Source organism: Herpailurus yagouaroundi, unplaced genomic scaffold, assembly GCF_014898765.1.
Source record: "Herpailurus yagouaroundi ecotype Mexico unplaced genomic scaffold, PumYag 77, whole genome shotgun sequence".
NCBI lineage: Eukaryota > Metazoa > Chordata > Mammalia > Carnivora > Felidae > Herpailurus > Herpailurus yagouaroundi.
In genome coordinates, this window is record NW_024412388.1 from 88,593,327 (window position 1) to 88,616,668 (window position 23,342).

The 23,342-nt window shown below is 35.0% G+C and overlaps 1 protein-coding gene and 1 long non-coding RNA gene across 11 annotated transcripts in view; one reads left to right on the forward strand and one right to left on the reverse strand.

Annotated features, from left to right (window-relative positions):
* Positions 1–11,525: 11,525 nt before the first annotated feature.
* COL11A1 (collagen type XI alpha 1 chain) overlaps positions 11,526–23,342 on the reverse strand; it is a 225,856-nt gene continuing 214,039 nt past the window's right edge. For all 10 annotated transcript variants that reach the window (XM_040471126.1, XM_040471135.1, XM_040471133.1 and 7 more), the window contains 7 exons: positions 23,265–23,300; positions 23,119–23,172; positions 21,098–21,347; positions 18,241–18,353; positions 16,774–16,842; positions 14,456–14,689; positions 11,526–13,228 (listed from right to left, as the gene is read on the reverse strand). In XM_040471126.1, the coding sequence (XP_040327060.1) occupies positions 13,082–13,228; positions 14,456–14,689; positions 16,774–16,842; positions 18,241–18,353; positions 21,098–21,347; positions 23,119–23,172; positions 23,265–23,300 (903 nt within the window). In that variant the 3' untranslated portion in view covers positions 11,526–13,081. The remainder of the gene's footprint in view (positions 13,229–14,455; positions 14,690–16,773; positions 16,843–18,240; positions 18,354–21,097; positions 21,348–23,118; positions 23,173–23,264; positions 23,301–23,342) is intronic.
* Positions 13,257–15,846, forward strand: LOC121027579 (uncharacterized). Its single transcript, XR_005788804.1, has 2 exons — positions 13,257–14,046; positions 15,447–15,846. It is a non-coding gene; the product is annotated as an uncharacterized LOC121027579 (long non-coding RNA).

Below are 23,342 nucleotides of genomic sequence, written 5' to 3' on the forward strand. Positions count from 1 at the left end.
GCGCAACCAACTAAGCCACCCAGGCGCCGCTCTATTTATTTATTTTGAGAGAGAGAGAGAGAGCAAGCACACACACACGGACAGGGGAGGGGCAGAGACAGAGAGGGAGAGAGAGAATTCCAAGCAGGCTCCACTCTGTCAGCACAGAGCCCAACACAGGGCTTGAACTCGTGAACCAGGAGATCATGACCTGAGCCAAAATCAAGAGTCAGATGCTCAACTGACTGAGCCACCCAGGTGCCCCTGAGATGGACAATTTTTATACACCCTTTGGGTCTCATTTATTCACAGATACTTACTTTCCTAGGTTTCTAATCAAAGCGAGAAGCCCTGCCGTAAATTACCTCATGTCCCTACATTTTGCCTATCACAAAATTACTTATTATTATTATCAATATTATCAATTTTTCATGTTGCTAAGATATGGTATAACTTTAAGGTCTCAAAGGCGAGGAGATTATATCAGTCTCATTCACTGTATCCCCAAGAGAAAAAATAAGTAATGTATGTTTCAGCTGAATCTATTACATGTTCATATAACCTTATTCATACTCAATTTTTAATTTCACACAGTTTATTAACATTCAGCTTCTGTTTGCCAACCATTATTTTGTAGTCGCACAGAGCAAAACAGCCCACTTGACTTTCCAAATGCAGTACCTGTTGGTCATCTTTACTCTATTTGCATGCTTTTCTTCCCATATCTAAAATATAAGGTCGAGAATTTAGTTAAACGATCAGTAGTTTAATATTGGTTGATACACTCTAAGGACAAAATCCCTTGTTTTCTTTTTTTTTTTTTAATGTTTACTTATTTTTCAGACACACACACACACACACACACACACACACACACACACACACAATATGAGTGGGAGGAGGGGCAGAGAGAGAAGGAGACATAGAATCTGAAGCAGGATCCAGGCTCTGAGCTGTCAGCACAGAGCCAGCGGTGGGGCTTGAGCCCACGGACTGTGAGATCATGACCTGAGTTGAAGTCAGATGCTTACCCAACTCAGCCATCCAGGCACCCCCAAATCCCTTGTTTTCTATATTGTGAATGTGTGATCCAGAAATTTTAAGTTCCTAGGAATTCTGTCAAAATTTCTTTTGTCCAAGAACATAGAATTAATAGTTTCTACTTATGAGTCTTTCATCTATTTGATAAATCAAACAGAACCAAATATTTATTTAATCCTTCATTTTAGTTTACTAAGGCTGTGCCACAAAGTGAGTGGGAAAAATAACAGAAATGTATTGTCTCACAGCTCTGGGGGATAAAAGTCCAAAATCCAGGTGGTGGTTCCTTCTGGAAGCTATGGGGGAAGGGTCTGTTCAGGCCTCCTGCCTTGGCTTATTAATAGATGGCTGTCTTCTCCTGTGTCTCTTCACATTGTCTTTCCTCTGTTTTTGTCTATCTCTGTGTTCAAGTTTCTCCTTGAACTTGATCAGTGATACTAGATTAAAGCTCCCCCTAACAGCTTTATTTCAACTTAACTACCTCTATAAAGACGTTATCTCCAAATAAGATCACATTCTTATGAAGTGGGGGTTAGAAGTCCAACATATGAATTTTTGGAGGGTATGACTCAACCTGGAATATACCAATTATATGATTAGCACTAATTCTTAGACTCTAGGGAATATGCATTTTATACTTTTGTGGGGTAGACCAAGCCAACACTCATTAAGGAGAAGTATATGATACAAAGACTATGTAACCAGAGCTGAAATTGTGTGGAAAGTATGTCTATACTGTAGGAGTGCAAAAATAAAAATAAATAAAAGTAGCAATGTGCACTGGAGTGATCACAAAACATCTGAGACTCTGATAAAAATAAAGGCTTAGTCAAAAGAAAAAGCTGGACTTTAATAAAATAGGACTTAGATTAAGTGTAAGAAACGGAAAATAGCATATAAAGTAGGAGGTAGGGGTGAGAGCATAGAGGTATGAGTGAGTAAAAATGCAAGACATAATTCATGTCACAGTGAGAGGATGAGCTGGTTCAACATGTTGAGGAAAAATAGAAAAGGTTAAGGTGGAAAATGAAGGATGGGCTAAATGTATTTGTATTTGAAATCTTGGGAGCAGAGTTTACAATTGATCAGGTCGTGAAATAGGTAGTGACTGAAAGGTTTTGAGCAGGAGATTGACAATGATGTGGTAGAATGCAGAAATCTTCATAATCTTTTACTCCTTTCCACACTTGTGTACTTTGTAATGTGACTTTGCAGGTCTGTCCATTAGGAGGTGAAGACTATTTTCTCTTTGCAATGAATCTGCTGGTCTGTGACTTACTTTAACAGGGGGCCTAACACCGCAGCAGTTTTGACCCTGGCCTCAAATTAATGGTTGTGTATACTTTCTGTCTCTTTACTTCTTCCTGTCCCTCTGTCTCTGTCTCTCTCTGTGATCACCAGTTAAAGAAGCCTGGTGTAGTCTGCTAGAGGATAGGACACCATGTGAGAGAAGCCCACCACAGACAAGGTCATTTGTGATCACGAGCCCTCAAAAGACCATTCACTTGTCTGCAGACATGTGAATGACCCCAAGCAAGCAAGACCAGCCTAGCCAGATCTAGCAGGCTGGCAAATCGTCCCATCTAAGCCATAGACTCATAAGCAATAATAAATACTTAATAATTAGGGTGCCCGGGTGGCTCAATCAGTTGGATGTCTGACTTCGGCTCAGGTCATGATCTCATGGTTCATGGGTTTGAGCCCAAAGTAGGGCTCTGTGCTGACAGCTCACAGCCTGGAACCTGCTTTGGATTCTGTGTCTCCCTCTTTCTCTGCCCCGCCCCCACTAACGCTCTCTCTCTCAAAAATAATAAATAAACATTAAAAAAACTTAATAATTAAACCATTAAGTTATGCAATTGTTAGACAGTATTATTATAGTAGAAAATTCAAACTGAGACATTTGAGTAATTAAAGAAAGATGAACCTGGCAGCAATTGTAGTATGGATTAGCTTATTTGTGTGAGTATATAGAAAGTAGAGGCAGGCAATTAGAATAAAGAGTAAAAGTTGGAAATTGATCTAAGAAGGAGCTTAGACTAGGATACTAATATAGTAAGGGTGTCATGAAAAACATTTTGAGGAGAAAAATGGCAAACTTTGTGAATTAAAAAAATGAGAGGGAAGAATTAAGGAATTTTATTTGACTTTCTGCCAAATACTTAGAAAAACTTTTGCCATTCCCTTTAAAAATAGTTCTAAAGTGATTTTCTATGACTCAAAGGAGAACTTGCCTTAAGCTATTTCTTTCATCAGCTTGTCAAAATACACCAAGTCATTTTGGGGTTCTAAGAATGGGAAATTTTTTTTTTAATTTTTTTTCAACGTTTTTATTTATTTTTGGGACAGAGAGAGACAGAGCATGAACGGGGGAGGGGCAGAGAGAGAGGGAGACACAGAATCGGAAACAGGCTCCAGGCTCCGAGCCATCAGCCCAGAGCCTGACGTGGGGCTCGAACTCACGGACCGTGAGATCGTGACCTGGCTGAAGTCGGACGCTCAACCGACTGCGCCACCCAGGCGCCCCTAAGAATGGGAAATTAAGACACATTCTATAAAATATATGGCCACTGTTTAACGTTTCACAAAAAGAAAGTCTGTTGGGAATGATTGGTTTAAAATATAAACACCAAAGATATCCTGCATCTTGGGAGAGAAGTTTGGCTTTTTGTTATGGTAAGAGCTAAGAGACTGCATGAGAAAATTGAGGTCTTTCCCTTAGTAAGATTTCCACATGCTCCAGTTCCAGAGCATGTCAAAGATAAAGCAAGATTAAACAGTTTGCTGCCCAGCTGCCAAAGTCATAATGCTTCTTTATGCTTGTCTTCTAATCTACATCTTTGTTTCAAAGGATGTGAGATTCTAAGAGGAAGAAATCTTTTAAAACAAGCATAGGCAGCAAACCCCTATATATAACAACAATGAAGACATGAATTACTTGTTTTTAATGGTTCATGGTAGTAGTAAGTGAAGATAAAATTTTGAATATTTGATACTTTTATGGTCATGAATATATATCAAGGATAGATGAATGACAATGTTCGTTTATTCAAAAACTTCTCATCAGATGATTATTTAACTTTATTTTTTTATAGGTCTATATTAATGTAGGCAATGTAACCTTTCCTTCCCTGAATTTCCTTAGAAAATTATATTTTGCTCATAAAGAACTCCTCTCAGACAAAGCATTCATTAAGAGACAAGACATTAAGTTTAGGTAAAAATTAGTGAGTGGAGAGGAAAAGATAAAGTGGAAATGTCTCCCTTTGGTTCTTTAGTTCCTGGGATTCTTTGAAAATCTACAGCTGTACATCAGCTTTCCTTTTTTCCACCTAAGCGTTGCTCAATGACAACAACGTGGAGACCTCAGGAATCCTAGTGCTTCAGATGATAATGCAAATGACGCAAACACATGTGCATCACTGTGAAGGATTCTTGCTGAGAAGCCTTAAAATCCTTGGTAACAGATGCCAGTGTACAATATGAATCCAGCACTGAGTCTGCCTCCATGTGCCCTAGTTGAATGAAGTCAGTGGAATTAGCTTGAAGATCTTCCGTTTTTAACGTATGGTGTTTATTTCATAATTCATCTTTCCTTTTTGTTACGAACGACAATTTTATGTAGAAATTACTAATTGCCATGCCTTTTGTTGAAGACAGAACCAGAGTATCTGTGCAGATTTTCCCCAATATATGATGATTAAGAAGAAGAAACACAGAGCAGAAGCTACATTTATCTCCAACATAGGAAAGATCATCTATCTCATTTGATGCTTTCTAGACTTTTCAAATTTTAATTTAGAAATAAATTAGGAACATCTCATGTCACTAAATCTTCTAACGCTGAGTTAAATAACCTTATCGTTCAATCTACAAATGTACTATTACCTTTTTAAAAAATCAATTCCCTAACTGTATTCATTTAGATTTTTTCCATCTTTCCAATGGTACTGGATACAGTATTGCAGTGAACATGCCTTTAGGCAAAATCTTCATACATGACATTTAACTTATATGGTAATATCAAGTCACAGTGTACCTAGACATGTGAGAACAAAGTGAACCACTGTGGCCAGAGCTCGGCCGTCTTGGTCTCCCTGTGCTCAGGTCTTGCAGAATGTGGCTCTTTAATGTAAACTTATCCAAAGATGAGTGTAAAAAAAAAAAAAAAATAGGGCAGCATCCCAGATGGTCTTGCTCAACAATTTAAGGTGTTTGACCTTTATAGTCTTGACCAGTATTTTCAAGAGTAAATAATTTATCAGCTTATTGGATACAACTGATATTTTCTGAGATGAAATATAATACCATAAAATGGAATATTACAAATCAGGGTGGATCAATATGAGTATGCAAGATGTTATTTCAGTTCTATGTGATGTGCTTGTGGATAAAAGAAAGAGAGAGAGAGAAGAGAGAGGTTGTAAATGTATTTTTCATGTGTAGTAAAACAAAAGAGAAAGACAATGCTGCATTTGATGGAAAGCCACTGAGGAATTTTGTAAATGAGAGTAATCTGTCTGCATTTGTACTTCTCATAAAGAAGTTTTTTTTTTTTTTTTCTCAGTACAGAAGTTAGATTTTGGGGATAATGATGGCTGGAAATAGGAAGTTATATAGCAAGCTACTAAATTTTGTGGTGAAAAAAATCACTACCCAAACTTAGGCAGTGGTAACGAAGATGAAAGGGATCCACAGGTGTGAATGATATTTAGGAAGGAGAATTAACAGAAATAGATCACTGACCAGCAGAACAGCAAGCAATTCATGATGACTCTGAATGTTTTTGGCCCAGGTGACTATGTGAACAGAGATGTCATTAACTGAGATTAGGAGCACAGGAAAGGGAGCCAGTTTTGACAAAAAGCTGTCATTTCTGTGAAAATACACATTGGATTTGATGAATAGTCCATTCTTTATGGTATGAAAAGTTTCAATATGACCCAGAGGATGAGTTCAGCTGTGCTGGACTGAAGAGTAAATGGTGGATAAGAAAGTGAAAGCAGTGTTTATAATCCACCTATAAAAAGTTCCACCTCGAAATGCAGGCAACAGAGAGCATATAGATATGATTTCTTCCTTCGTGTATTTACATATTTAAATATATATTGAGTGCCTACAATGCCCTAATCTTTTTACAGCTAGATGATGTTTTTTTTCATATAAATTATATATAATTATTTCCCAGGCTTCCCATGTATTTGGTTATTCCTTATGCCCCAATTTTTACTTATGAAAATTTCAACATCAGAAGACACAGCTATATAATAAGTTTTAGCAGTTGATATCTCTATAAATGTATGTGTTCTGTAGTTGATAATGTACATGAACTGTTATTTATATAGGAGATGGGTACTTGCTTGTAGTGTTGTAAGCACATATTGTTGAAGCAATCACAACTTATTTTCATATGTACTCTGCAATAGTATATGAGATACAAGAGGAGATACAAAGCCAATTGATAGGGTTGGGCCAGATATCATTTATTTCACTGGGACCCATCAGCTCTTCAGATTTTATAAATATAACTTTTCTTTTCTCTGATTTTATAATATATGTTCTTAAAGGCTAGCCAAATATAGTTTAGATGTATCTGGCGAATGGCTCTAGAATATCTTTAAATGGTAAACTATAGTAATTTCTTCTTTCAAATTGTTTTATACTTGTCCCTTCCTTTTAAGTCATGCAGGTATTTTTACTGTAATCTAAATCTGTATTATTGCCCACTTAAATTTCAGGAACTGCCTTATGGCACGTGTTCCTATTGTCTGACTCAACTTCTATATCCATCCAGCATAGAATGATCCGAAATATGACTTTTATTATGACTTTACCTTACTCAACAACCAGCATTCATTCTTTATTATCTACTGCATAAGATCCAGACTCTTTTGTATGAATTTCAAGTCTTTATAACCCTACCCTAAATATAGGACTTGGCATTGTACCATTCCACTGGGATTTTATCAGGCTCCTTGTCTCTTCATGTTTCACACTCACATGTGCCTCTGGAATTCTCTCCATGAAGTGGTCTTCCTTCTCTCACTCACCCACACCCATCTGGACTCCACATTTTGTAGACCTACCGTCTTTCTTATGGAGTACACTTACAAATTAACATTTATTATTCCTTCAGTTCTCCACACATCTGTAGAGTCAGAACCTTGATAATAAACTGTTATTTTAGATGTGGTGTTTTATTTCTTTTATTAAACAGTAAATGAGGATACAGTGTAGACCCATTATGACATAATTATTTTGTAAAGTTGATGGTAGAAACCTAGCCTCATCATGGTGCTAAATCATATACTTGCTCATTGATCAATTAATAATTAGATGATTATCAAGATTTCTGGTATCAGTATTCCATGGTTCAAAACCACTTGACTGTATCTTTAGAAAATACCTACTTAAAAAATTTACCCCCTTACCCGTACTTAGCTATCTCCCTCCTACCTTGTCATGTTCCTCCTTCCCTCTCCCACTCTCTTCCTGCAGTGGGGGGTTGAAAGGCCAGGAGTGATGGATGGCAGGGTCTGGGAAGTTGGGAAGTCCCCTGCACAGAGGGAAAAAAAAATCTGATGAGACTTTCAACTATTTCACCAAAAATATAAAATAAAACATTAACTTACCTAGTCATATTGATTTTCTACTTTTAGTTAAATACTTAATACCTTTAGGGTTTTTGTTGTTGTTATCAGTGGTTTTCTTTTTCCACTCATTTTTCTCAGTAGTGATGGAAAAATCTCTATAGCTATGTGGAAATAAATAGGTAATAATTTATCTAACATGTGTACTTCTTTCTATATAGCTAATACATTTTATTCACATAAAAATACAATTCAAGATATTTTTTATTAACATGAAATTGTCAAATTGGTTTCCATACATCACCCAGTACTCATCCCAACAGGTGCCCTCCTCAGTGCCCATCACCTATCCTCCCCTCCCTCCCACCCCCCATCAACCCTCAGTTTATTCTCAGTTTTTAAGAGTCTCTTATGCTTTGGCTCCCTCCCTCTCCAGCTTTTTTTTTCCTTCCCCTCCCCCATGGTCTTCTGCTAAGTTTCTCAGGATCCACATAAGAGTAACAACGTATGGTATCTGTCTTCCTCTGTATGACTTATTTCACTTGGCATAACACTCTCCAGTTCCATCCACATTGCTACAAAAGACCATATTTCATTCTTTCTCATTGCCAAGTAGTATTCCATTGTGTAGATAAACCACAATTTCTTTATCCAAGATTTTTAAAATACATTTTACCTTACAGAATATTAGCTATGATAACTATTACTCAGTAATTTCATTTTCCTGAAATGGATAAGATGCCAAAACTCATATTTCAAAGAATTGGTTACACAGACCTTTCTACCATGTTGATGTGGGGACCTGCAAATCTGTCTCTTTCTTAGGGGACTTGTTCATTTTATTTAATTCAGTCTGGCCATTCCAGTGTTGAACATAGAAGTGTATGCCACTTCAGGGGAAAATTTCTTTGTGTGTTTCCCTCAGTGAGCCAAAAAATAACATTTTATTTATACCAGAGACCCTAAGTGATGGCAAACTAAGGTAGTAGACTCTTAAGCTTACTTTGTGCCCTTGGTTGTCACTAGAATAAGATCTGCTACTAGGACATATGGTTTTTATCTTCCAAATGTTTCCATTATGGAAAAAAGCCTACTTCTTTATTTCTTTGTAGACATATATAGGTAATTTAAAAATGGGAATGTATTCAGTATATTTGTGTAACTTCCTGTAAATAGTATTATAGGTAGAAATGCCATCATCGGATAATTACAAAATAAATCCTGGTTTTGTAACATAAAACATTTCTGAAGTTATCTCAACTTATATTTTTAGAAAGAAAGAGTTAACAGTGGTTCTGTAGCTCTTTTCTACCTCTGTTTTGATACTGACCAATCTCCTTATAAATATAGACCATGGATTTACTAGAGAGAAAATAAATGAGGAATCTGGAAGAGTTGCTATGTGCCAATTACTGAACCCGGAATCTTCTAGCAGGATATACTTCTGCAAGGTTTTCAATTGTAAATAATCCTGCCATCTCTGGATCTCTGGGCGGCAGCTACACGAAGAATTATTAGTTATATGACCATTATACCAATACGAGATTAGAAGTGGGTAAAATTTGAGAGCCTCTAAAGCCTACTAAACTCATCCTTCTGGAGAGCAAAACATATAGTGGTAAAAGAGGATTTGAGAAGCTGTGTCTGATGAATGTGCAGTTCCTGGGTCTTTACAAGGCTTATGCTGCTTCTCCTGTTTTGTTTCCTTTGTGACTCATTTGTAAAAAGCTTGGATTTCATGGCATCCTACTTGGCAATCTGGGCCTCTGTGATCATGCAATTTGTATAATTTTTTTTTTTACATTTTTTAAATTAAATCTTTATGAAAGTTCTGCATTGTAAGTGCATATGCTAATGGTTATGTTTTAGAAAGGAACTTACGCTAGGGTGGTGATAGTAACTGTAGGAAATTTAGAGCAGTAGCAACAATCCGTTTAGCTGATGGTGTGCTAGGCCCTTAATTAATTCACTTATTTCACAGTTGCTCAGCATACAGAGGACTGTGCTTCTGGATCTTTCTCTTTCATGGACCCCATCTAAGCCCTTGAGAGATCAGCTAGAAATATGTTCTCATGGTCTTATAATTGGTATGATTTGCGCAAGTAGTATTCTTTAACTATGATCTCTTAGGAATATTGTCTTTCCACTCCAATTTCTCTTTGGCATTTTTTTCTTGTGTTGGGTGGTAAGGAAGAAGCCAGGAAGGAGGAAATTCAATTAGAGATTCATTTATTTAGAGTTTATTGAATAAGTTTACATGGTTGGGGTATAATTATACACCTTTCAGTTAATATTCATGTATAGTTAATGCCAGTAATCCTGGTATAGGAATGGCTTTCTGGAATAATCCTATCACCTACTGTGTTGTAAGAAAAAGTGTGAGGACAGAGTTTGTATCATGGCATGCATGTATCTTATGGTGCCCAGAGCCTGAAATCTATTGGTAGTGGAGAGAAAACAAGGTATAAAATGTGCAGAATCAGAAGCTAGCTTGTGGAAAATTCTCACAGATTTGTAGTGCACATATGAAATAAATGTATAGAGATTTTCTTAAATTAAAAAAAAAAAAAACCTAGGGGCACCCTAGGTGGCTCAGTCAGGTGAGCATCTAACTTTGGCTCGGGTCATGAGCTTGCAGTTTGTGTTTGAGCCCTGCATCGGGCTTTGTGCTGACAGCTGAGATCCTGGAGCCTGCTTCCGATTCTGTGTCTCTCACTCACTCTCTCTGCCCCTCCCCCACTCTCTCTCTGTCTCAAAAATAAACATTTAAAAAAATTTTAATAAAAAACCTAAAAATTTTTAAATACTTACCAGTAACAAGATGTGAAATGGAAAGAAATAGCTCTAAGCTATTGATAATAAAAGTCATTTTTTTAAGTGAGAGAAACATTCTATCGGAAATTAAATTATAAAATTCTCATATGAAGAGGCATTCAGAGATTGAAGCCAAAACATAAAGACATAGAATAAAAGTATTACAAAAGTAATTAATGAAAACATTGATTTTTTTTTCCATGTGGATTTTGTGATACTTTTGGTATGGGTCCATTTTTTAAGTTAATAAATTGTTGCAATACTTTTTTCATTCAAAATAGTAACTTCCGTAATGTTTTTTTGTATTTGTTATTTTGTATTTATTTTTAAAGAGTAATGCCAAATTTCATGTGCATCCACTCATGCCAGGTTCCATCCAAGATGAATATTATTCTCCATAGTTTATCCATACTTGGGCCAAGAGTAGAATGTCATATTATATGCTTTTTCCCTTCCACTGAATTTCTTTTTGTTCAGATTAAATCAACTATAAAGGAGAGAAAAAACTCCAACGCTATGTGGAAGGCCATATCTAGATGTCAAGGCATAGAAAAGGATAGGGGATTCAGTTATTTATTCATTAATTCTACCGAGTGCCAAATTTGAGCCTGTTTAATTTAAATGGACAAATAATGCAGCTTCCCCAATGCATGTCAATATGCAAAATATTCTCTCCTATTGCCATATATTCATTAAATTGCCTGATGTATGGAGTTTCTCTTGATAAACATCATTACATATTACATATTATATACTTTGTGTATAATTTAGAGGCTGTATTTCAAACAAAAGATCTGGAAATATTTGTAGTGCTGACATTATGAACATATGTTTGAGACTTTGCAAAGTGTTTAATTATGAAAAATATATTTCTGAAATTATAAGTATAACCTACCTTAATTTTGTAAACAGAGTATTACTATGGGGTGTTTTTATTTTTGACATGTGGAGAATTTTAAACATTTGATCTCTGAAGGTTAATATTTGTTTCCAGAAGTGTAAAACTATTCTAATCTGTATGGTCAAGAAACAGAATCAAAACCTTTTCTGCAAGAGAGAGTAATTTGGAACCTATTTAAGAAAGAGAGTGACTAATCCAGGTAGACAAGACTTGAGTTTATTTATACGATTCATATCTCCCTTCTTTAAAGGACATTTACAAACTTGATTTCAAAAATAAAAGAATTTCTGAATGACAAGTGTTCACGTTTTAATTTCAATATTACAGGTATGCTCTTTTGTGATAAATTATCAGTTGAAAATGTTCCAGTGAAATCTGGTATCAATTAATTTAACACTTCATATAAGAAATAAAACATTTATTTTCAAGTCTTACATATATTACTTAAAATAGATACAAAGTTCAATTTGTAATTTTTAAATTTTATTGCTATATCAAGCTAGCTACCTGGAAGAAAATACCTTAGTGGGGGAAAAAAAAAGGTTTTGATTGTTTTAATAAGTATGACTTTTAAAACAAGCACTGTTAGTAACAATCCACCCATATGTTATTTAGGAATTAGGCAGGTCAAATAATGTATATTATTTTGAAAGAAAAGGAATAGTAATTGTTGGATAGGTGCAGGAAAATAATATTTGAAGACTATAATATGCAGCTTGGAATCAAATTCAAGAAGTTGACTGATTAGAAATTATAACAATGAACAAATTCATAAATAATTGCTTAGTTCCCATCTTTTAATATTAATCTGCATGATTGAAGCACACTGAAACAACGAGATAAGGTCGTAAAAAAATTGTACATCTGATTGTTTAATGGAGGCATTGCTTTGTTAAAATAGCTTCTTATACATATTTTCCTGTCCAAAAATATAAACTTGCTTATTTTCCATATATACAAGTATCCTGTGAAATTCTGGACTCTGAAAAGGAAAAGGTTGAGGTGTAGCACTGAATAAAGCATTAAAATGCAATGGTATTTTTGGCTGAAATTCAGCAAAGTTACTGTCAGTAGAGAAGAGTTGATCCAAGTGTGCTTCCAAGAATCTTCTAGGTTTTTGCCCCTATGAGAAATTTGTTGGCGACATCAAATAATTGAACTCTTCAACATCAATATATACAAAGGCATTTTATTTTTAATCAACGAAAGGGACTTAGAGTCATCAGAAATTTCAACTTTATTTTTTCATAATACATATATTTATTGCCATGATAGTTCTGCAATTGTCATAAAATTAGAGTCAGATGGAATTCAGAGACACGTGCAAGTTTTGGAAATGGACACATAGATAACAGTATAGAACTGTACATAAAATAATTACAATTTATTAAACATACTTTTAGCACATCCTTGATGGATGGGAATGAGCACCATATCTTTTATGAATATATATTGTTCTGTTTTTTTTTTTCCTACAGCACCAAAGAAATCCAAATAGGAAAGGGAGAGATGAAAATTGGGAATCAAGAATAAGGCCTGTTTCCATCTCAGCCACACTATCTTATATTTTATGATTTTCGAAGCTTTTGTCGTGTGATTCTGCCCCCACAAGGACATCGGGATTTCTAATCGGTACGTATATACTCAGCAAGTTGTTTTCTATACCATCCTTATTCAAAACTTGCATGTGGCATAAAATGGCTTGGTGGCACCAAGATATTTTTTCTGTTGATTTCAGATGTTCTTTGTCCTAATCTTAGCCAAGAAAACAAACAGGACCAACTTCAAATCCAAATTTCTGATTCTGATCACCAAAGTCATTGATCATTACATCAACGATAGGTACTTGATCAATTTTCGGTGTATTGATTTCAATCACAGTTTTTTCATAGCCTTTTCTGGACTGTAAAATTAAGCAGAAAGAAAAATTTATACAATCATTTCATGCTTTTAACATATATGCTTTTTTTTTCCTAGCCTCTGAATGGAGGCAGAAGGGTAAGAAAGAAGAGAGTAAGAAGCAGATTTGCCATTATCTATGTTGTAATTAACTCTTGTTATCACTGATGTCATGTGTAGTTTTAAATTTTGAACGTTGACAGCTGCATTTAATATTTAGCTGTTACCACTCAACTATAATATTTGGATACACTGCATAGATGAAGAGAATCTTACTGAATTTATAAATACAGTTTAACATGAAAACTGATGTTAGTATTGGGTTAGACTCCTACATAAGAATATATTCTTACCATTATAATCATACAATATGTGCATATATATACATGTGTGTGTGTGTCCATAAATATATGTCAAGGTTTCTTAAGAAAAATTTAAATACATTATAGAAATTATAGTACATAAGGTCAAAAGTCAAAGCATTTCTGCTGCTATATATTAATTTTATGAATGATTATCAGTACACTACTATTGGGAAATCCAAACACTTGCTACTTTTAATATGCTTTCTTTTCTTTAATCTGTGGGTACCATACTCACTTTGTTGAAGGCATGGACCTATTTATTTATAAATGTGACCTCTCTTTAGTCATCAGCTAAACCGAGTTTTTTTAGTGTGCTTTCTGTATCATTTTCTTAAATGGAACTCCCATTGTGTGAAAAGGATGGTTTCAGAGGATAGAAATCACAAAAATGTTAGTAACTGCCTAACCTGGTATAACACAGTCCCAACAGACAAGCCCTTATGGACAAAATACAGGGGTAAGTATTAGCTATGGTGTAAATGGTATAATGCTGATTCCTTTGTCATTTTAGAATCATGGATGAAGGAAGCAAATGAAATAAAGTTTTTTATTATTTTTATTTCAAGAATGACTAGATATAATAGTATTCAAATATCAGGAATAATTCCATACAAATAGCATATGATCTAAGATTACCTTCTGTTATGGCTTTTAAATATGTGCCTATATATAAGTTTCAGAGTTTGTGTGTATGTATGTGAATATTAGTGGCTTCTAATATATCATATTTCAATATGCCAGTGTTAAGCATCAGATCTTAAAAACAACAGACATCCATTTCATGAGAGATTCCTGACTTAGGGCCAAGCTGAGATGGTTGCACACAGCCTCTCACCCTGTGAAAGAAGGCAAGTGATTATACTCACCGCACAGCCATCATATAGTGCTTTGATGAAAGGGTTGTTGTCATAGGACATCTCCTCATCATTGGATCCCAAGAACCGTAGTGCTTTGTCATAACTTCCTGATGACACATCATACCAGGCTGCTGACTGATGACAGGTGTAGGTGAAATTTTGCCGAGCAGAGGCAGTCAGCAGTTTCAGGAATGTCATTTGCACCATATTAATGGAATTTCCTTCAACATCTAAATAGGAAAGCTGGGAATAAAAGAATAAAAAGACAGACATAGGTTCTTTTACTTTTTTATGTTATAAAAGAATAAAATCACTGTTGACAGTGAACTGTGATCCCAGAAGCATGTGGATGAATCAACTGTCCCATTTTCACTTAGGGAATGAAAGTGGGCAAGGAGGGTCATAAGACTCAGGGACAGGATTTTATGAAATCACTATTGTACTCCCACCTGAGTTACTATGAGCACTACTCATCTTTGAAAAATATTCACTTTGTTTCAATGCTTCGTTTTCCTAACATTAAAAATTTCCAAAAGAAAAGCTTTTGTTTCCAAAAGATCTTTCATTATGTTTGTGTATCTTTTTATTTATTTGTTTTATTTTTTTAAAGTTTATTTATTTGAGAAAGATGGAGAGCACACATGCATGAGCGGGAGAGGGCCAGAGAGAGAGGGAGAGAGAGAATCCTAAGCGGGCTCTGCACTGTCAGTACAGAACCTGAAACAGGGCTCCGATCATGACCTGAGGTGAGATCAAGAGTCAGAGGCTTAACTGACACCCAGTCGCCCCTGTGTATATTTTTAAATTATAGAACTGCAAAATAGTGAAACAATTAGAACTGAGGTATCTCGGTGCAATGGAAAGTTACCTATTTTTGTGTTTTTATTTCACCTACTCCTTTAAAAATTTCATACTATAGCCACTAGACCCAAAGTTTTAAACATGTTTCTGCATTTTTTGACGCCATAGTTTTCTAAGATGTTTGGTCTTCTATTTCCAGCACAGATCTGCCTGTTTGATCATTCTTAGACAATGTACTTATTCATCACTGTGTCACCAGCACCAAGCATAATGCCCAAGACAACGCAAAAGAATATATGGTGAGTCAGTAAATACTTATTTTACATTTAGGGCAGGAAAGTAGTTTTAACTACAAATTATTACAATCCTTTATTAAATTCATAAATGGTTTTATTGGGTAAAATTGAAAGACTGGCGTCAGCTGAACATAGATATTTTTTAAAAATTGAGTAGGAAATTTACCTAGGCTATGGATTAGTGTAAAGGTAATTATCTATGGCTTGCTTCTTTTGTTGAATTTACTTAATCCTTACTGATTAACAGCTCAGATAATGAGAAGACTTGTTTAGTTGAAGGAAAAAAAAAAAAACTTGGGAAATGAACAGTAAGGTAAACAAACCAAAACAAAAAATAACACCACACACACAGTTCTGTGTTATGTATTTTTAAATTCTACACAGGTAAGAGTGTCACATGGATATTTAATATGTAACTTGAAGACTAAACTGAAGAATTATGTTAAGTGGAAAACTTCACTAAGGTTGTCAATTAACGTGTAGGTTTTGCATAAGATGAATAACCATAAAATAGTCATCAATAGAAAATAATAGCTTCTTAAAGAACATTAAACAGTTGAATAATTATTGGGATAAGTGAAAAAGTTTCACTTAAATACATTTATTACTATTTTGAATACACATGTATTTGTAAACAGCTTTTATAATATAAATTTAGTTTTGGCATCTAATCTTAAAATACCTGTAAAAATTATTAATAGTGAACTGGTAATGGTATGAAAATATCTAAGTAAACTTGTGCAATAATCCAAATAAAAGGTCAGGTCAGTCAGTGAACTTTATTTCTAAATGTAACGATCAGAAGAAAAAAAAAAAACATTTTGCCTTCCAAAAGTTTTTACTGAAATAGAGAATAAAAAATAAATTAGGTTTCAAACAGAAAAAAAGATATAGAGTCTGAGACACTAAACACATATTACATTCTCTATACCTGATATTTCTAACATAATTCTTTTTTATGATGTCTATCAGGTACTTAATGAAATGCATACTTTATCTGATCATATTTATTGAATTTAGCATATTTCCATGTATTTTGATAGAAAACATTTAGAAAAATTCTCTAAAATACAACTGTGGTCTAAGAAATATAGAAGGAGCAAACCAGAGAACACATGGAATCCTAAAATAGTATAACTCAGACTTTCACAGTCAGGGTCTAAGATATATAATTTGAGCTTCATTTGTGAAGTTTAAGATAAACCATTTCATGTTGAGGTAATAACATACCAGTTTTCCTCTTTTAAATTCACTAAACCAGCTTCCTGGTTTCTCCTTTGGCCATGATGATATTCTTACCTGTTGTAAAGGAACAGGAAAATTAGAAAGTAGGTAAAAATTATGAACAGTATTGTTTATATATGCATCAGTAATTTTCTGTAAGACTAAGATGCCAAAGAAGTTTAAAATGGTCTATCCTGAATTACAGAAAATGAGATAAACAGCAAAATTTGAGATATATCCTGTGACTTCCCACTTAGTGAAGATTGAGTCATTTTCTTCCTGTTTTCTTTAATTGCTCAAAAAGAAGAAGGGGGGGGATGGGAGAACAACCTGCTGATGGCATACTAAGGGCTGTAGGGGACAAAGGTGGAACTCAGAAGCAACCCCCTGTAAAGGAACCCCTCACAATACCAGTCGAAATCAGTCATCAAGACAGATCCCATCAGTATTTCATAGCCAAGGGAAGCATCCTGAAAGTATTCAGCCAGTAACTAAGGGTGGCATGGAAAAGTCATTGCAGGAAGCAAGCGTAATCATCTCCTGCTGGGAAGAATGTTTAGAACCCTTTATAGATCTGCATTTATTGTTTTGCTTTGCAAGATCAGCAAAATGTAACAGTATATAAGGCTTCACTACAGGGAATTTGAGTTATCAGTGTAAAGAGAGGCATTTCCACGTTCCCTTATTTCTTTGGCAGCTACAGGAACTTTTATTATGCTTTGCTGCCAAGTTTGGATGGGAAACAGAAGTTGCTTTGTCTCCTGCTCCTACTATCCAACCTTTACTGGAGAACTTAACTTCCCTCCTAAAGAGATTAGCCACACTTAAAGCTACTTGTCTTGCCCTAAGGAGGTTCTGTGCCTCTGTATGCCCACACCATTTACTAAGAATGTGATTTATTAAAAGAATACAAATAAAGGCAACATTTACCACCAGAAACTGTTTGAAGAATACAATTATGCTAGTGAAAAACCTTTCCCTATATTAGTAATTTGCCTTTAGCTCAAATATATTGATACTGCTAGGTGAAAATCAAGAAATCTGTTTGAAGAGACAAAACATTTAAAAAGTACACAAATGTAGACAATATTCTTATGTAAACGATTATAAATTGTGTATTCTGAACATCATATACAGCTGTGAGTTCTGTCGTGTCATTGGAATGAAGAGTACTATACATGCACTAAAATTTAAGCATCAGCTGTGCTGTGTCATGGAAAACCATAGAATTTTAGAGCACAAGCAGGTGCATAAAGAATACATCTGGGTAAAAAAATAAAGGAGAGAAGTATTTGTTAACTCTGTGCATCACTTTGGTGTCTTATTCATGTTTATGCAAATGAAATGCTCTAATTACCCTGAAGAAAAGCAGATAAATGAAAATATGACAGTATAATTTTCCTGTTTAGTTCAATATTGCAAAAACATGGCAGGAACTGTCAACAATCACCACCAAAACAGACTGGTACTTACTCCCTCAGATTTTTTGTCTGGATAAATGCAAGTCTCGCCACCAGATGTGAAATTACAGTAAACTTTGAAGGAATCGCCTGAGCAACCTTGGTTGGGATCAATCCAGTATTCACCTAGAAGTAGGAAAAAATATGTCATGTTAAAATACATTTAAATAAAAAATTGATTGCATGGTATACACATTTTATTAGAAGAATAAAGAAAAATTAATATTGATGGATCTTTTCCTACAAGAATCCCTTTTATGTTTTTGGTCAAATTGGGATAGGAGTTCAGATAGTTAAAGAGTGACCCTTTGTCTTGTCTGCATCAAAGCTTTGCCCATGTACTTCGCCTGGAACAGTCTGTTATTTCTAGCCTGACTGTTACTTTTAGGTTTCAGCTTAAATGTCACCTCCTCAAATATTAACATTTAATTATCCACTATCATAAATTACATGCATTTGGAATCAGAGAAACTTAACCCTAAATCCTATATGTATTATTTACTACTTTAGTAATCTGAGTATAATAATTATATTTTTCCTTGGTTTATTCATGTAACAATGGAGATGGTGGAATCTACTTAGCCTTAAGAATCATTTCTTGCATTACTTTAAAAAATTTTTTTGGGGGTGCCTAGGTGGTTCAGTCAGTTGAGCGTCTGACTTCGGCTTAGGTCATGATCTCATGGTTCTTGGATTTGAGCCCCTCATTGGGCTCTGTGCTGACAGCTCAGAGCCTGCTTCAGATTCTGTCTGCCTCTTTATGCTTCTCCCCTGCTTGCACTCTGTCTCTCTGTTTCTATCTCAAAAATAATAAACACAGAATCCAAAGCAGGTTCCAGGATCTGAGCTGTCAGCACAGAGCCTGACATAGGGCTCAAACTCATGAACTGCGAGATCATGACCTAAGCTGAAGTCAGACGCTTAACTGACTGAGTCACCCAGGTGCCCCTATAATTTTGAATTCTGTGGTAAGCATTTTTTCTCTTGATTTATTCGGTTAATATTGTCACTAAATTTCCTTCAGATAACATAATAATAGCTTAATTACTAAGATACGTCTGTTCAGTAAATTCAGTACACTATGGAAACCATGTCCAGTTTACCTCTAAATTTATTCATCTATTTTTACTGTCAAATCCCTAAATCAAGTCACCATTAATTTCTTTCCTAGATTAAACCAACAGCTCTTTAACTAGCTTCCTTTGATTTCACCTTGCTTCCTTCCAAATTACTTCAAGTCATTTTTCACTTTCCTCACTATTTTTTAGCCATAGAGACCTTTCAGTTCCTTGAAGGCACCAAGATCTTGTCCTCTTTAAACCTATCAAATGACCCATATCCTCTGCCTGAAATACCCTTTTGATTCTTTGCATGACTGGCTACCTCTTTAAGGTTTCAGCTGAAATGTCACCTCCTCAAATATTAACATCCTTTACACAAAATGGATCATCCTTACCTTATCTAAATACTCATTTTTTCCCACAGTATCTGTCATAATATGCTATTGTTAATACTTCCACTTTTCCTGTCTCCTTCATTTGATAATAGTAGCTCAAGGGCATTATTTCTTCTGTGTGTCTACAAATCTCTGCCTGAAGAACAGTGCCTGGCACTGCTAAGTCAGTTAATTAATATTTAATGGCAATTAATTAACCCATTAAGGAATTAATAACGCTGGTCATTATATGGAAACCATGGGGAGCTGTGGTCCACAATGAGCTTTCCATTCCCAAATTCACAAAAATTTTTCTTGACTGCTCAGGTTCTAATTAATCATATTTGTTTTATTTGTGTTGTAATCTTTTACATTTGAACTTCAATTATGTATGATTGTCTCAGCAAGAGCAGAAGTCTGAGTCATTCTCTTTAAAATTACTGAATTACTATTGAACTAAACATATCTTTTCCAAATAAACATATTATAAATTTGAAAACCTTGGACATTAGTTTGAATGGAGTCCTTAATAGCTACCTGTGTTTTAGTTTTAACAGGCTATGCTTGATTAAGATAGGAAGATTTTATGACATTTTCCTTTATGGTGGTGGCTGTTTCTGAATCACATTAAACTTTTCTCTCTGTACTGACTTATTTATATCTCAGTTATAACATTCTTATATGATTGATAGTGCAAAATAATATTGCCCCAAGAGTAAAAAGAGTGAAAAAATATTTCCATATAAAGTGGGAGATTTAAGATCACATAAATATCTGCCCCTTGTTAGTTTAGTAATTGTGTGAGTTTATTAACTAATTCATGATACTTGAAACTGTTTCCTTCTCAGGAAGGGTATGATAAGGTTTATGTTAAACAATAGGTATAATAAATTATCCTGATTATTATTACAAATGAATTGCTCACAGTTCTGATTATTTGTGGATCAATGACATAAGTTTTTGCCCCAAACTACTATGCTAAGTCTTAAATATTCTGTTCACCAAATTATTATTAAACTGATAGGTAAAATATGATTCAGTTATGCTATAAATCATGTTAACTTCATATCAAGGTAAAATAAGTTCGGTTACAGGATATAAATATATACTAATGTGTACACATGTGTACACACATAAAACCCATTCTATGATACTTATTACGGGGAAAAAATGCATTTGTGTTCTATAATTGTCCCAAAATGATTTTGTCATAATTTAATGAAACCTTATGTAAGCAGGTAAGGATTTTCTGAAGCAGTTCTTGAATTACACAGTATAAAGGACTTTTTCTGTTTACAAGACTGGAATTAATAATCATTTACTTTAGTTTATTTAGAGTCTATATCAAACATTTAACTAGAAGTAATGGGCTGACCATGCACCTTCATAACTTAGAGGCTCAGTCCCTTTGCTGTGACATGTATTATTAACATACCATCTGGGAAGTCAGGATGGCTGAGTTGCAGGTCTTTGCATGTTCGAGCTGGGTTAGTCTGCGTACCCATGGGAAACTTCATATGTTCGATGTCTTGTTTCAGGGAGTTGAGGGAACCAAATATTTCCTCCATTCCATCTGAGTAGTCAAGAATATTATCACCTGCATCTGCTTGCATGTTTTCGGCATGTCTTCTTGTTTTTTTGGGTGACAAGATTGGTAAAGGCTGAATGACTTCTCCAGGTGGACCCTGTGAAAGAGATAATGTGCATGTAACTGCTTCCTAAGGTAAAATATTCTGCATAATTATTACTGATGAGGTCATTATTAGAAATTATAGTTGGTTTAGCTTTTCAATGTTTTCCCTACTTTCAATATTTTCTCTAATTGTTACTACATATACATACACATGTTATAAATATTTATATAGAAACTGTGTTAAGTTCTTTTAAAAGAATCTAGTGGAGATACTGAGGTAGACACACAAATCAGATGATTTCTGGAACTTCTTTTCTTTTTCCTTCCCTTCCCTTTCCCTTTCCTTTCTTCCTAGAGAGACAGAGACAGCAGAAACAGGGGAGAAGCAGAAGGAGAGGGAGAGACAGGATCTCAAGCAGTCTCTGCACTGTGCAGATCCTGACACAGAGCTCGAAGTCATGAACCGTTAAATCATGACCTAAGTCAGATGCTTAGGTGACTGAGCTGCCTAAGCACCCCTGGACCTTTCTCTATATAAGTAGTGTAACCCAGTTTTGTGTGGATATATTGTATGTAACTTTCTTATTTATTAATTAGTCCTTATTTACATGTCCTGTCTCCACAACTAGATTTTAGTCTTTGAAGATTAAAATACCATTTTAAGGTCTTAACCTACCTAATGAGTTGTCTATTGTGCTTGATAATAATTTATATTATGAAACATTAAACTTCTAAAAATACACATTAATTTGCTTCAAATATAACTTAAAACTGTATAAATTAAAAAAAAAATAAATGCAGACAGATTTGAATTTGCATATGTGTAAAAGTAGAACTATACCAAATAGTTAAATCCATGTTGTTATGATTGTGTCCCACAAAATTCATAGGTAGAAGCTATCAGCCTCAGTACTTAGAATAAGATCTTATTTTGAAATGGGGTCACTGTAGATATAATTAGTTAAGTAAATGTAAGGGCATTGGGGGGGGTATCCACCAATGGGAAACCATCCAATATGACTGGTGTCCCTGTAAAAGGAGGAAATTTGGGTGCAGAGACACACATAGATAGAATTTGAAGGGAAAAGATAGGAGAAGACAGCTATCTATGAGCCAAGGACAGGGCCATGGAACAGACCTTCCTCCACAGCCCTCAGAAGGACCTAATTCTGCCCACACTCTGATCTAGGATTTGTGGCCTCTAGAATTTGTTAGAGAATACATTTCTATTATTTAAGCCCCCTATTTGTGGTGCCTCTCATGGCAGCCCTAGCAAACTAATACACATGTAGTTTGGAAACAAACTCAAGAGAGGAGACTAATGTTTTTTCACATGGATCTATCACTTAGTAGTTATATGGAGCCTGGAAAATGTCAGCATTAATAAATGTCAGAAATTATTATTGCTTTTATGATCATTATATACTGTAGGGAAAAAAAATGCAAAATATCTGAACTTTTGTCTTTGTTCCTAGTGTGGTCAGATACACACACACACACACACACGTATGTATGTATATGTATGTATGTATTTTTATGGCCTAGGATCAGTTGCTTTCATAAAAACATGACATTAAAAAGTACATAATTTTTGTGAAAAATAAATACAAACAAGATTATCATAATATACAGTTAATGCATCAATTAAAAGACACGCCTTGGCATGTGGATCTGATTATGTAATTAATGGAGTTGCTGTTTCCTAGAAAAAGCACCACTTTGACAGAATGTCTTTTTTTGTCCTTCTTACAAATTTGGAGAAATCACCGGCGGTCTTAGGATGTGAACAGCCCTAAACATCACTTTTGTTCCCATGCACTTACCGGGGGCCCAGGAGGCCCTGGAAGACCACTGTCGCCCTTCTGGCCAGCAGGTCCCTGTTCGGAACAAAAGGAACAAGATAAACAGAGAACAAGGCATTTGACTAGGCTTCACTGAACAATCAAAGTCCAAAGGGAGAAGTACTTACGGTAGAGCCTTTGGTACCCTTTGGACCTTGAGGACCCTAGACAAAATGCAAAGGCAAAAGTACAGATAAAAATCTTGG